The following is a 13902-nucleotide window of genomic DNA, read 5'->3' as shown; positions in this document are numbered from 1 at the left end:
GAAAAAAATAGCAAAACAGATTTCTTGGTTATCATCACCTCAGTTCTTCACTCATTGATAAATATCCATTTCACTTGCAAGGGGTGCCGGAGCCCATCCCAGCTAACTCCAGGCTGTAGGCTGAGGACATTCTGAATTGGTTGCCAGCCAATTGCAGTGACTAAATATTCAAAAAATAGTTTTCAATCCAAAACAGTGCAAGTTTCCTTTCAAATAACTAGAAACAACCTCTCAGTAAAATACCATTTAATTCAATGCTTGAGACTTTACTATTTCTTTTTTTTTCTCTTTAAAAGCTACATGTAGAGTTGATGCTCAAATAATGACTGATAAAAACATATTGGACTTCCAATTGCCAAAGAGTTCAAGTTGCATCTGACGTTAAGCAAACTAATAGAAGGTCCCAGAAGTGAAATGTGTTTGGCTTTCCCACAAAAAAGTGTAGTCTTTCTTTCCATATTTGTGGCCTTTTGTAGCTCTCCATCTCTGACCCCAACTGTTTGATCCCCCTCCCTTTGCCGACTGACCCTAACATCCTTCACAGCACAACAATGCAGTAAAAAAATTGCTACGTTTCCAATCGTCTGCCTCTCATCAGTGCTCTCTTAGTCCTCTCCCCATCGCTTTGCTCCTTCTCAACGTACTTGAGGAATGTGTCAGAGCGGTACAAAAGAACAAAAGCTTGACAGAGGGGGGGAGGAGGAAGGATAGAAAAGTGGCAAGGGAGGGGAGTCCAGAGAAAGTGGCGTGAGGTAAAGGAGGGAGCCAAGCGAGAAACAGGAGGGAAAGGTTGAGGGGTGCCGCTCACGGTTGAGTGCGCCTGAATGCGGAACGGCCCTTTGTCATCACGTGCTGACATGCAGCATCACACACACATTTCAGAGCTCTTTATCAAGCCCCCCACCACACACACACACACACACACACAGACACAAGATGGCCAAATCTATCATTATATGCTACAATCCAACCATTTGTTTGATCCATGTGTTGGCACGTCACGGTCATATGCTTTATAGTTCGCCTCCCGTAATGAACATGAATCTTCCTGATGGCGGACATTGTGACTTTGCGGCTTCATCCGTCACTTTCAAAAGATCAATCCCAACTTTCGGAGGGTAGCCCCATGTGACAGAGTGCCAGGGCCGCCGCAAAAAAAGACAGAATGATGCCGGGGTTGGATATAAATGGGCCCGTCCGAGTGTTAAATAGAAGCGTGCTTTCAGTTTTTGAATGAGGGGATTCAATATTGTCTGGGCAAATTCAACCATGAGGTATATGCAGGTGCAAAGGGGAAATAAAAAGGGGAAATGGATTGACGTTTTAACTTGCAGTTCTGTAATGGTTCCACAGCTGGTGTTTAGAAAAATGTGATTTTAAATTTAGTTATAAAAATGTAATTTATGAGTTGAAGGGAAAGACAGCACATTTCTTGTGTGGTGCCCAGAGAAAAGAATGTTTTAATGAAGCAGAAAAAGCACAAGATTTATTTTTTCTGAGGTGAAATTGAAAAGAAAATATAAATGAAAGCCACATTTTCTCAAAAGTGGCTGCCCAACACGGGGCTTTCATTTTTATTTAATAAGGGTATGATTTTATACGCCATCATTCTCCTTTTGCATTAAGTAATGCACTGTCTGGTATTACTATTATTATTACTTCTATTTAATTATTCTACGTATGTACATGGGGATAAAAGACAGCACAAAAGTCAAATCATTACAATACAAATCTAACAATTAATTAAACATAAAATCTCACTTCCATTAAAAAAGAAGAAGGGAAAATAGGTTATTTTAGTCATTGAGTCTTTCTTCAACAGGAACCGAAAAAAATTAATAGGTTTATTTAGATTTTACCCCTAAGAGTTAACGCCTTCATGATCAATCACTCAATCCCCCCACCATTGGCGCAAGGATGCACGGATTTGTCGCGCATCATCATTTCTCAGGACGGAGCACCTCGTCCAACCCTGTCCATACTTTATATGGTATCAGTGTCCCTTACCTAAGGGGTCTAGCATATTACTTTTCATGTGTATTTCTATTTCCCCGTACTCGTCATTCCTTTAACTTTGAAGGGGGGTGAATGACGACAGTTTTTTCCCCACCCTTCCCACTGTTGCCTTCACTAGCAAGTCAGTAGACAGCCTGGTCTGTATCCCTCCATTTAAGTATGTGATGTTATATCTAACTGTCCAATCAATAATAGCTGTCATTTCCGCATAATACGATTTCCATTCTCCGAAAAAGAATATTTAACCGCGCTTGACATTAACACTACTATTCTTGTAACTTTTGGACTTTTGACTTTTATGGCAATTCTGCGTTAATTAATGACAGCATTGAAGTGTGTTTGACTTAAAGCAGACTCGCTGATAGTGTGCAAAGGTGCAGGAATTCGCACACGTCTGTGAGTAAAAACGCATGTCTTCAATTATCCAATTATTGATCTGTAACTCTTCTTTATTACTCCTTGCGTGTGTTGACTGACATGGAGCCACGGAGTGCTTTTGTAGCGAGGAACCATGACGGGCCCGCTCCCCCGCTTTCCTATCTCCTCCAAAGTCGCCCGGGTTACCCGGCGCTAATTCGCCATGCAGTGTAGCGGATGGGATCATCCATCAAGAGTCAATAGTTAACGTCGGCTTTGTATCGCCACCATCCATCATCTACATTGTTTGTGTGTGTGTTGGGTGCGTGTGTTCCGAGTCGGCCTACCTCCCACCCCGCGGGCCCCTGACCCCGCACCGCAGGCCTGTCTCCTCCTCCTCCCCCCTTCGCTTCTCTTCCGTTTCTCAGCGGGAGGGTGGGGGGCAAAGCCATGTCGACCTACGTCAATCCCACCTCTTTTTTTCTTTTTTAATTTCCTTTTCTAGCAGCCCCCCCTCTGACGTGACGGGTCCACGTGAAATTATTATTTGGGAGTGCAGGGCAGGAGCTGTATCCCATTACCGTCGCTTTTATTTTTATTGCGGCAGCAGGAGGTGAACTTGGCCTTCCCCATTCTCTCCCTTATCATTTACACCCGAACCTATGTTATATTTATTCACCACATATCATGCTCAATTGTTGCAGATTCCATAGAAAGGATGAAACTATCTGGAATAGATTATAAACTAATATTGAGGATTGTTTACTTTTGCCAACAGGGGGCGTGATTTGGTCAATGCACCGTGGAAATATGAGCAAATATCATATGAGGTTAGATGTCAGTTGTGAGCCAATGGGTTGGATGTTTCTATCAGCCATTTTAACCCTTTACAGAGCCCAGTGACGGTGACAGACGTCCAATTCATTTTGAATGCGAGAAGATGGAAGTTGGATTAGGCATCTAACCAGGGATGGATTGCAGGGGGGATAGACGGTAGGATGTCGACAAATGTTGTTGAAATTACATTACTTTTCAATAACTAGTCAGGGTGTCGGAGCTGGAGCAAAAATAACCGCTTACCCTAAAAAGGGTTACGGACAGGTTGCACCACATGATGATAAAAGTCAACAGGGGCATATTTTCTCATGACTTTTCATTAAGTTCAAATATGCAATGATTTCACTTCATCCCCAAAATAGATTTTTTTTTCCAATTCAATGTCCAGTCTTTATCAAAGTTCATTTGGTCCAAGATGTTTGTAAATGTGTCAAAAAATTATTGTTTTGGGAGAATTTTAGTGAAGCATCTCAAAATTCTTCTGCCCCAAGCTGGTCATCAATAATTTATGACGCCTACTCTGCTTTAAACTATCTATCTAAAAGTAAATGTCCATAGATCCGTGCCTGTAGTAATCTGCATTTGTAGGGGGCGTGGCCGTATCAATAAGAGGCGTGATCATGCCCCTCCAGAGTATACTCCCCTTTCTTTCCTGCAGCTCAATTGCATTTCACTTGCACAGGCGCACATTCAGGGGACACCAGGAAAGCCCAGGCAGGAACGAGTTCCACCAGAAAGTCCCAGTTAGGTGCGAACCCAGTCGGCAATCCAGCCAAGAAAAAAAACCGAAAAAAAAAGACCCGACTTCCAACACCCGCAGCCGAACATGGAGCGTAAAATCCCGGACTTCTCCGGCACTTGGGAGATGAAGAGTTCCGAGAACTTTGAAGAGCTCTTAAAAGTGTTGGGTGAGTGATGGAGAAAAAAAATCCATTTTAAAAAAAAGTTCGTTCTCGAGTCGTTTGTAGGTCAGATTTTCGTTTTCTGGGCACCTAGAGAGGATCGGCCTCTTTTACGCACGGGCAGGGGGTCTTTGTCATTCTGTGGACTGGGCGAAAAATTCAAGTGCCTCGGCTGGCCCCTCGCCGGCGTCATCTAAACACCCCCGGGGTTAGGCAGCCGGAATACAATAGAGACAAACGGCAGCACATCTGTCTGTGCCACGGATTTGGGATTGTGTGGCTGTGCGCACTTGAATGGGCGCGCCATGACGCGGTTTACAGTGCAGTTAGTGCGGGATCGAGGGGGACGCAAAAGGGGGGAAAAGCACCTGCTCTTCGCTAGGATTTCTTTCAGCCTGAGCGGGATCGTTTGAGCGAGTGCGAAGCGTCCAATCTTTAAGTTGAAGATGGACGATGTGCGCGTCCAGTCATTGAGATGATAGACAATGTGCGTTTATGTTCATGGTAATTCAATGACTTGATGGAGGAAATAGATGAGACCAAAGTATTGGAGCAGTGCGTCTGATTCGCAGCTTTCAGGGGCAGGGTTCGATTCTTGAGTCTGTGTTGCTATATGCCAATCTTCCTTCAGTCTCCCGTGGAGTATTCATACGTACAAAAAAGTGATTAAACGTTCAAAAACCCTTGTCATTAAGGCTTGGCTAGTGAAACTTGGAAAATAAATTAACTGATTTCATCACAATAATATAATAACAATAAAATCAACCAATGCTAATGATTTTTTACATTTAATTTGGCTGGTATTAACAGCAATAGACATTATCTGGATTGGACGTAAATTGTCGTTAATGGGCTTTGAATTGAATTTTTCGACCAACTACCACAGCACATATACTATCAACACAAATGGGGCTGGTGGCCAAAATAGTTTCTTTAAAATTTTGATTGTGTAAATCAAATAAGACTATCGAGTAATGGAAAAAGTTCAGCCCAATTCGATCTTGGTGGAAGACCACCCCCATCTGCATCAGGGTGTGAGAAGCGCAGCTGGATGCGACCTGTCAGCAGGCAGCGTTTGGCCGCTTCCCTTTATCCCTCACTGCCTCGCCTCGATCCAAAGGCTTCCTCTGCCGCCTGATCTCTGACCCTTTGGCTCGGTCGCTGTGCGAGTGCGCACCCTCGCGAGACCAGATCTGTTTGCGTTGGAGCCGTTTGGGTGTCTAAAAGTCAGCTTGTGTGCAATCTGGAGCAGTTACTTGAGAAGCCCCCCTCCACCCTTCCCCCCCCCCCCCCCCCCCGTTGCCTCCGAAAAGGCCCCCCACTTGGCTTTTAGGTAGACGCAGACGAGACACAGGGGTCAGTTCATGTCTGCAGCTCAGCTTGCTCCTTAAAATAAACCCACATTGTCAGGAAAGGGACATCTCACTTGAGCTGTGACTTTAGGAGAATCTTGACATGATTGGCAGGTTGTACAGGCTTAATCATATGAAAGCAGGAAATATTTTGCAATGAAGTGTATCTTTGGGGGATTTTTGGTTAAAGCCATTTCTGGCACAAATTACTGCGATAATAAAACCTTTGGAATTACTGTGGAGCGCGGCTTTTATTAAAATTCAGTTCAGTTGTATTTAACTTGGTAGCACCATTCAGGATTTTTTTCACAATTTTCAGGGTCAAATTCTATTATTTAGGAACTATACAAATATAAGTGCAACGCTATCTCAGTTTGAAAAGTGAGGCAAATTTTTAAGAACCGGAAAAGTCTGACTATTAGAAGTGGGAACCTCTGGGTACCCCCTAAAATGATAGGATTTGCGATATGAGGCTCACAATAAACATTATCTCATCATATGGCCAACAATAATCATTGCATGGGTCAGGAAATGATGTTATACTCTACAGTACACCTGAAAAAGGACATCAAGATATTTCTAAATGGAAAGATGACATACTTTTTCGTTTCTACTCTTTCATTTATACAATCTGTCAAAATTAATTTTCCTCCTGGCGGACTACAAAAATAAAAAAGTATATTGACATCGCGCCATATTGCACTATAGTTTAATTCCTATTCATTGCATAAATGAAGCCTTACAAGCAAATGTATTTGAATGTAAAAAGTAAAACTACAGTACTAAAACGAATATTTATCACATGCCACATAAAGAGAAAAGAAGGAAACTCCAGCTGATAAAGTGACAATGCACATACTGTACACGAAGTGTGGATATCCTGGTGCACTGTGAATGACTGGGCATTTCTTAGCGTGTATATATTTACTCTTGCTGACAGGTGGGAATGCGCGAGAGGTGGGAAACCCAACTGGAAAGCAGACTGACATACAAATGGAAAACAAGCACACGCTTCCCCTCAGACATGGAGAGCGATTTCAAAAAGACTTATTTTGTCTCAACGCAAAGAAATACCTGCAGTGGGAATAAGGTTGACTAGATGTGTTTGTGCGTGCAAAGAGGATTTGGAAAAGGGCCGATGCACATGTTTTGGCCATGCTTTGTCATATGACCTCACTATTTCCTCTCTCATCGTTAACGAATAAAATGTTAGAGAGATTCCGCCCACGCACTTTGCAACATGAGTTTGTTTAATTTGCTGCCGTCTTGCTTTGACACAAGAGTCATCTGTTCTCTTGACCCGAGTGCACTCTTCTTTGGAATAGATTGAATAGGAATATTCATTGGGTTACAATGGTTATGCAAGTCTTTACTTTGTACATTTTGGCCTTTTTTTGAACTTGATGATCAAAATGATGACTAATATGAAAAGGGCAAGAACACGCAGACACTCAAAGAGAATTACGGCTATTAAAATCAAAGACTTGGGTCAAAAATCAAAGAGGTTTTCAATTGCGCTTTCCCTATTACTATTTCGAAAAGCACGCTACATCAATTTTAGAAGCCACATTAACAAAAAAAATCATGAGGTAAGGGTTTCTTCACAAAATCATCAAAAATGGAAACAAACACCTGTGCCTATAGCAAATTTTGTCAATATTATGCTAGATTGCATCTATTTTCAGCCTACAATTCCAATTCAAATGTACTCATCATCCACAAATGACTTAGCAAGGCTCAACAAATGGGCTAAATTAACTACTGTGTCCTACAGGTGTAAACGTGATGCTGCGCAAGATCGCATGTAAAGCAGCGTCCAAGCCCTTGGTGGAGATCATGCAGGACGGCGAGACCATGTCCATTAAGACATCCACCACCGTCCGGACCACCCACATCACTTTCACTGTGGGACAGGAGTTCAACGAGAGCACGGTGGACGGACGCCCCTGCACGGTATCCAGAAGAGCATTCTTACATTCTCTTGCCATCAAATCACAGCAGTGATGGGTGTGTGGAGGAAAAAGTTGTCCATATTGAATCAATCTGTTTGATTTGGCCCAACAGCCCATCTCCACCCATGGCTGAGTCTCCAAAGGCCTATCGCGTGTTTTTTTCCGAGCTCTTTCAACTTGCCGTTTGTCTCCCTTGGTTTGTTTGTCTCCAGGGTAAACACGCAATCTGTGTTTGTGTCACTGCAATAACAATGAGCGCATCCAAAGTAATGATTACCTAACGACGCCTTGCTTGCTCTTCTTTATCTCTCGATTAGCAAAACACTCAAAATCAACTTCCCCTGTTTGACTCACTTGATTACAAAATTAACCGTGAAGCAATATGGACAATACAACAGGTGTCAAATAAAATCCAAACCACAAAACCCAACCAGTGGGAACAAACAAAGCAATACTTTCGTCACAAAACTGAAACACTAATATATTTCATTTTTTTACATTTTGTATTTGAACATACTGTTTTCCTATAAATATTACTGTAAAAAGGGAGCAAAAATCTAAAGGAAAACATAAATAGAAATAACTCAATGATGGTTTATAAATGAGGTCAAGTAAAGTATGCTTTGTTTGGCTTATGTTTAAGTATATGACTTTCAAAGTCTAAAATGTCTAAAATAAACTGTGGTAGGAATAACACTTGGTGTCTAATAAGTAGATATTTATTTATGTGATTATGTTATCGCATTAACATTTTATATTCAGGAATCTTATTTTTTTTAAACAATTTTTGCTTTTTTGGTGCAAAGATATTTCATCTTTTAACCAAAATTATTCCTATTCGCCATTTGTATGATATGATGTTTACACTTTAGCCTTAGATATATTGAGTCATTGTTTTCTTTTTTTGTAAAATGTGGACTTCAAAGAGTGGTAAAGAGTGTTCTATAAAGGGTTAAGTTATAGTGCTGAACCTTGGATTAACAACATCATAAAAATCACTTAATGAAGATTACCTTATCAAGCCATCTCGTGTTTGTTTCTCTCAATGCTCAGAGTTTCCCACGTTGGGAGACTGACAGCAAAATCAGATGCGAGCAGACTCTGCAGAAGGGGGAGGGGCCAAAAACTTCCTGGACCCGTGAGATAACCAACGATGGAAAACTCATCCTGGTAAAGAGAGAGGGGGGGAAAAAATAAGAAAAAAAATATTGGCCTTTTTTCTGAGGAATTTGAAATCAATTCAGACTGACAGTCTGCTTTTAACATTTTTCAGACCATGGGAGCAGATGACGTGGTGTGCACCAGAGTCTACGAACGACAATGAACAAGAGCACTTCTCACTTTCCATCCATCTACGTCACCTGGCCTATTTTTCTATTCCAATAGCTGCGCTGTGAATTTAGTAGAAAAAAGTATGCATATTTTCTTTTGTCTTAGCCTTGCACACTTTTAACCTTTTTTCTCGCTCTCATCAAAATATTTTGGACTTAATGTATGTCAATGCATTGTATGATAGACGTGCGTCATTTTTAATTTGCCATGTGTGTCTTGGACCCTTGCTAACATTTTCTATTTCATTTCATATTTATTACCACACTACAGTACAGCCAAGGTTTTGACTTTGTTTTGACATTTTACATAGAAAAAACAATAAAGAAGCAACTTTGATTTTGTAGTTGTAGAATTTTTGCAATTTCAGGGCTTTTCTGTCTTATTTTAGGCTTTGACTCAAAACAATTTTTACAAATATTTAAAATTAGTTTGTTGCCAATGCAGTGTCGATGTTAACTGCTCTGTTTTGAAATCAATGGAGGCAGATTTACACAGTGGCAGTGATAGAATGATGTGGGAGAACACAAAGTACATATTTCCTTTAAAGTTAAGGTGTTTAAAGAGTGTTGTTTTGATTTGGTGCAATTTATATAAGACTGCTGAACATCTGTTTACATTTAAAAGACAGCCAATGATGTTAAATAATATTTACAGCATTGTTCAAGCAATGGTTTTCTGGCAGTTCAACCTTGGGAGCTATTGCTTTCCACCAAAGTAGCTAAATATATTTTTCATTACTATTATCAAAGAAATTACAAGGGGAAAAATCTTCAAGGACATAACTAATGAATCTGTTTGAAGGAGAAACAGAGTAATCTGATAACATGTGACCTTGTGTCCTCTTAAATCCTCTTCTGAACAAAGCCAGATGGTCTAGAATCTAGTTCTACTTGAGATCAACTCTAATTAGCTAACAACAATCTGCTATATTTATTAGGTCGTCACCATTGGCACAAAGCAAATGTGTTCAAACAACCTAATAAATACTTGTAAAGATTTGAAGAACCATTTACGTCGTCAGTTAGTCCCTACACGTTACCTGGCAACAGCCTCATTAGAAAGATGCCAAGTAATGAAGTATCTTTTGACCTTTTTTAGATCCAAAACATATCTTCAAAGCATACCTCCAAACAAAAGCATTCTAAAAATATTGATCTCATCATATATTCACCCTTGACTATCTACAAAATGTCAGTAACCTGATCTATAAAACGTTGGACAGCTTTTCATCGAATCAAAATGATCACAAGAGTTTTTTAAGAGTTAGAAAATGCCAAATCGGAATTCAACCATCGGGTATATCTCAAATTTGATCAAATGCTTACTGATAGATGATGTTTCGGGGAACGCATCGGTCAAGGCCAAGTGGGCGTGTCCCCGATTGGCAGGAAATGCCAACAGGATTACAAGGTACAGCTGATTGACAGCAGATGTGCTTAACAAGAAGAGTGTCGTTACGAGAAGAAGAAAATGGGCTGGGAAGAATGATGGATGACTCTGAGGTCTTATGACACCATTCGCACCAACTAGGAATGACATGAAGGGATTGGAGGGGTTGTTAGCCAGGAATTTAGTGACGCTAAAACAGCTTCCTTTCGTCTTTCAAACCCTCTCCCTTATTCTTTGTTTTCGCCCTACAGCTGTGTGCTGTTACAGTGCGACCCCAATAAAGTCCTTCGCTACGTCCTGCCCTAATAAAAAGGGATAAATAACTACCCCTCCCTAACTGGTGATTACCCCCCGGGGCAGTAAAAGGCAGCTGTCAAGTCTCACTTCAGAATGCCGGACTTGCACCGGACCCCGTATAACGTGCGTCCACAAAACATAAGGAAAAAACCCGCACCCCACCTTCTGAGAACTCTTAACACATATAACATCAAACAGTCGCAGTATACGCACGGCTCATAAAAGAGTTCATTCCTGCATAAACCTGACCCATGAAAATTGTCCGATTCGGATTAGAACATCTACAATGAATGTCATGAGAATACAAACAAAAGATAGTGAGACAAGTTCATTTATGTGCCGGGCAACATTTCCATCGTATGCAGTCAAAATGTGGCTTTGATGGATGGCTTACTTCTAAAAGTGTGCATGGGCCTGAATACATCAGGCCATGTCACACAAGGCAAGGTGGATGATTTGTAGTCTGAGTAAAGGAATAATTGCCAAAGTAGTTAAGTGCAATCTTCACTAGCTAGTAAAGAAGTGATGGGGGCTCATGAAATGAGACCCCCTGGAGACAAACATATGGAACACGGCAGGTGAAGACAGGCACATGATGGGAACATACTACGAGTGAATAATATCTCTGTGCTTCACCTTTGTGGAAGTCTTATACAGGTAATTAACATTTGTATTATTTGCATGTGATGCATCAAGCACCTGCATACTCTTTTCTGAGATGACAGTCTTGGATTGGGTCAACATAGATACAAGGAATGTCATCATGACAAATGTAATTACAGACTTGGAAACTAACTGAGGATAGACAAAAGCCAGAAAGAAAGAAAAACGCATTAGAGGCCCAGAGGGTTTCCATATTCACCTGTGTGACCCTGCCAGGAGTTACGTTTGATTCCCGCTTTCATGGGCTTGAACTTGCCAGTGCCTGCAATTGCCTCCCACCTTTCCACCTCCCTGTCTTTCCTCTTTTGACTAATTCCAGATGATGGCCCGGCCACAGCACAGCTGAAACAAGCTCGCCAGAGTTGTACGCATACCTGGGGGTTCGGGGGAGGCACTGTGGTGTTGTTGGATTGGTTGCAGAACTTTGATGTGGGCAAGCATGGGTGGAGGAAGCACACCTTGTAAAATTGAGGAAAGGTCTGCTGTGTGTTCCCACAGTGACACGCACTTTGCCCGTATTGAACATTTGAATGAATGCCAGCTTGCAACTGCAAACCAGGTGAACTTTTGGCCTTCTTATATTTCGGACTTAATACAAACAGACCTACTTTGTAAAGTTCCTGTATGCATGTGAGTGATGCGTATTTACTTTGGCATCAGAAAAGCGGTAGAGATCACAACCAACCATTCTAAGCGATGTCTCGGAAGCACCTGGTGACGACGGACAGACAGTCTTCCCGTCTGCCGACAGTTGACTGCCATCAACTTCACTTGTCCAAAACCTCTCTACATAGATGATGATATGTAACACGCAGGTGTGACAAGTTTTTGGACAGAAATTCAGCTCCACTGCCAGATCCCATGTTTATTTACTTATATATGAAAAATAAATATCGCACGGACACGTTAACTCTGGGAGCCCGATTTAACATTTCTGATTTTTCTGTCTAATATTCCCCTTTCTGTCTGGCACTGCGGACTGAGTTCGGCGTCGTACCAACAGCTGCATACTTTGGAAATAATAGTCTCCCACTGCAGGAAACAGGCTTATACAAGGCCTTGCCTTCATTTCGGCCCAAGAAATAGAATTCAGAAAGCTGTCAAAAAACATGAGTGCACATAAACTAGCATGTCAAGTAAAAGAACTTTAAAAAATTAGAATAATCAAAGCAAAAGCAATTGGTCTGAAATGCCAAATGACTCAGTCCTACAGCAAAATGCTGTAAAATGTACATTGATGAAAGCACATGTGGAAGGAACCGCTGAAGTGCTAATAGGTGTTGGCCACAAGGCACGGACAGCAATAAAGGCAAGGACACTAATGATAAAAGTGTCAGTTAAGCAATAAAGTTGAGGACAACGACAGAGCCTGAAGTAGTTCCTGCAATCAACATCCTTCTCCCATCTTTCTGGACACACAGGGTCAAAGATAATGAAGTCCATCCTCCAAGTTGGCACAAATCCATCAGCACATGATGGGCCTTCACCAGAAACGCTTGTCAGAAGACAACACAACTTCAAGCCATGACACCACAAATTGCCTCTGGGAAATATGATGACTCTGAGATCAGGTGATCGTCATGCAGCATATCAAAAGAAATTATCCCTGGGTGATCTTTACAATGAGGTAAAAGGGAGAAATATACAGATCATCGGCAGATGAGCTGGAGCTCAGGCTTAACATAGTTTAGAAAAGAAATAGCACCCCCACGTGGGAATAAAACAAGTAAAAAGAAAAGATACTACTATAGATTAATGGAGCATCAAATATGTTCATGGGAAAACTACAGAATAACATGATCATTCTGAACCAATAATAAAAACAGATTTTTGAGATGCTCTAATGCTGTTGTTTAGTTTGGATTCCTATAAAAGCAACTGCCGCCACACTGCTGAATTTGCTCAGCGCTTGGGTTGCCAGCAGCAATATTGAGTTCTACAGCTACGCTGCATGGTTTCCACAGCAAATAAAACAAATTATACAATAAATTGTGTGTAGGGACGCAAACCAACTGACAACACATTAAATCTCAGGCCAAGTAGTAATTGAAATGATTGGGCTAGTCAGTCTTTCATTGACTCTTTTTGACGCAAGCGGAAAAACATCAAACCAGCCTTGGTGTCTACTTTAAAACAATAAAAGATGTTTTGAAATAGAATTAAGTAGTTGCAGTTTTGCTATTAGTGCTTTTTAAAATCTCTGAATTTACAGGATTAAAAACAATGGTTTTAGTTTAATGGCAGTTGGCCCATGGCAATAAGATCAATTGAGAGATACTGATGCTGACTGTTCTCCACCTTCTCATTCGTAGGCCACCTTGACTTGGCGCCATCACCCACTTCCTTGCAGGCACCGCTGAAGCATTTATCTTGGAGACGTTGATTTAAGCAGGAATTTTAAATAAACGCTTAATGTTTGTGCAATCGCCGGTTACGTGAGAGCAATGTACTAGAAGGTGGTCACACACAACAGTTAAATCTGAGTGTAGTGAGCAGTACTCTCAATGTTTTTTTTACAATGTTAAGTCTGACTTTAAATACTTAACATTAACTTATTCATCTGAACAAACTTCAGGCAAGCAAACAACCAAAAGCACACCAAAAACAGGGTCAAAGAAACTTACTTAAGCAGGGAAACATGACACACACAGACGCCAACCTGACCAAAACTGAGGGTTTACGGGTTAATGAGAGAATGAGGAACTGGTGGCTACTGGTCTAAAACCAGGTGAAATCAATGGCCGATCACCAAAATGCACAATCAGGAAAAATATGAAATGAGCCAAATACCAACAAACTCAAACC

General features: G+C 41.2%; 2 protein-coding genes across 3 annotated transcripts in view; one reads left to right on the top strand and one right to left on the bottom strand.

Moving 5' to 3' along the window:
- The window catches only part of LOC144199149 (uncharacterized), a 42941-nt gene extending 29151 nt beyond the window's left edge, over positions 1–13790 (bottom strand). For both annotated transcript variants that reach the window (XM_077720580.1, XM_077720578.1), the window contains exons 1-2: positions 13722–13790; positions 8430–8583 (exon numbers count right to left, since the gene is read on the bottom strand). The gene's annotated coding sequence lies outside the window, so the exon portion shown is untranslated. The remainder of the gene's footprint in view (positions 1–8429; positions 8584–13721) is intronic.
- crabp2a (cellular retinoic acid binding protein 2, a) lies at positions 3880–9084 on the top strand. Its single transcript, XM_077720587.1, has 4 exons — positions 3880–4118; positions 7239–7417; positions 8470–8586; positions 8690–9084. The coding sequence occupies exons 1-4, from the start codon at positions 4037–4039 to the stop codon at positions 8738–8740; spliced, it is 429 nt and encodes a 142-aa protein (XP_077576713.1). The 5' UTR covers positions 3880–4036; the 3' UTR covers positions 8741–9084.
- Positions 13791–13902: the final 112 nt, after the last annotated feature.

This window comes from Stigmatopora nigra, chromosome 7 (assembly GCF_051989575.1).
Source record: "Stigmatopora nigra isolate UIUO_SnigA chromosome 7, RoL_Snig_1.1, whole genome shotgun sequence".
NCBI lineage: Eukaryota > Metazoa > Chordata > Actinopteri > Syngnathiformes > Syngnathidae > Stigmatopora > Stigmatopora nigra.
Note: the sequence above shows the minus strand (reverse complement) of the source record. Positions and strands in the feature narration are given on the sequence as shown.

Coding starts and splice junctions, on each gene's coding strand:
- crabp2a (XM_077720587.1), top strand. CDS start 4,037: ATGGAGCGTAAAATCCCGGACTTCTCCGGCACTTGGGAGATGAAGAGT. Junction 7,418..8,469: donor TGGACGGACGCCCCTGCACG/GTATCCAGAAGA, acceptor CTCAATGCTCAG/AGTTTCCCACGTTGGGAGAC. Junction 8,587..8,689: donor ACGATGGAAAACTCATCCTG/GTAAAGAGAGAG, acceptor AACATTTTTCAG/ACCATGGGAGCAGATGACGT.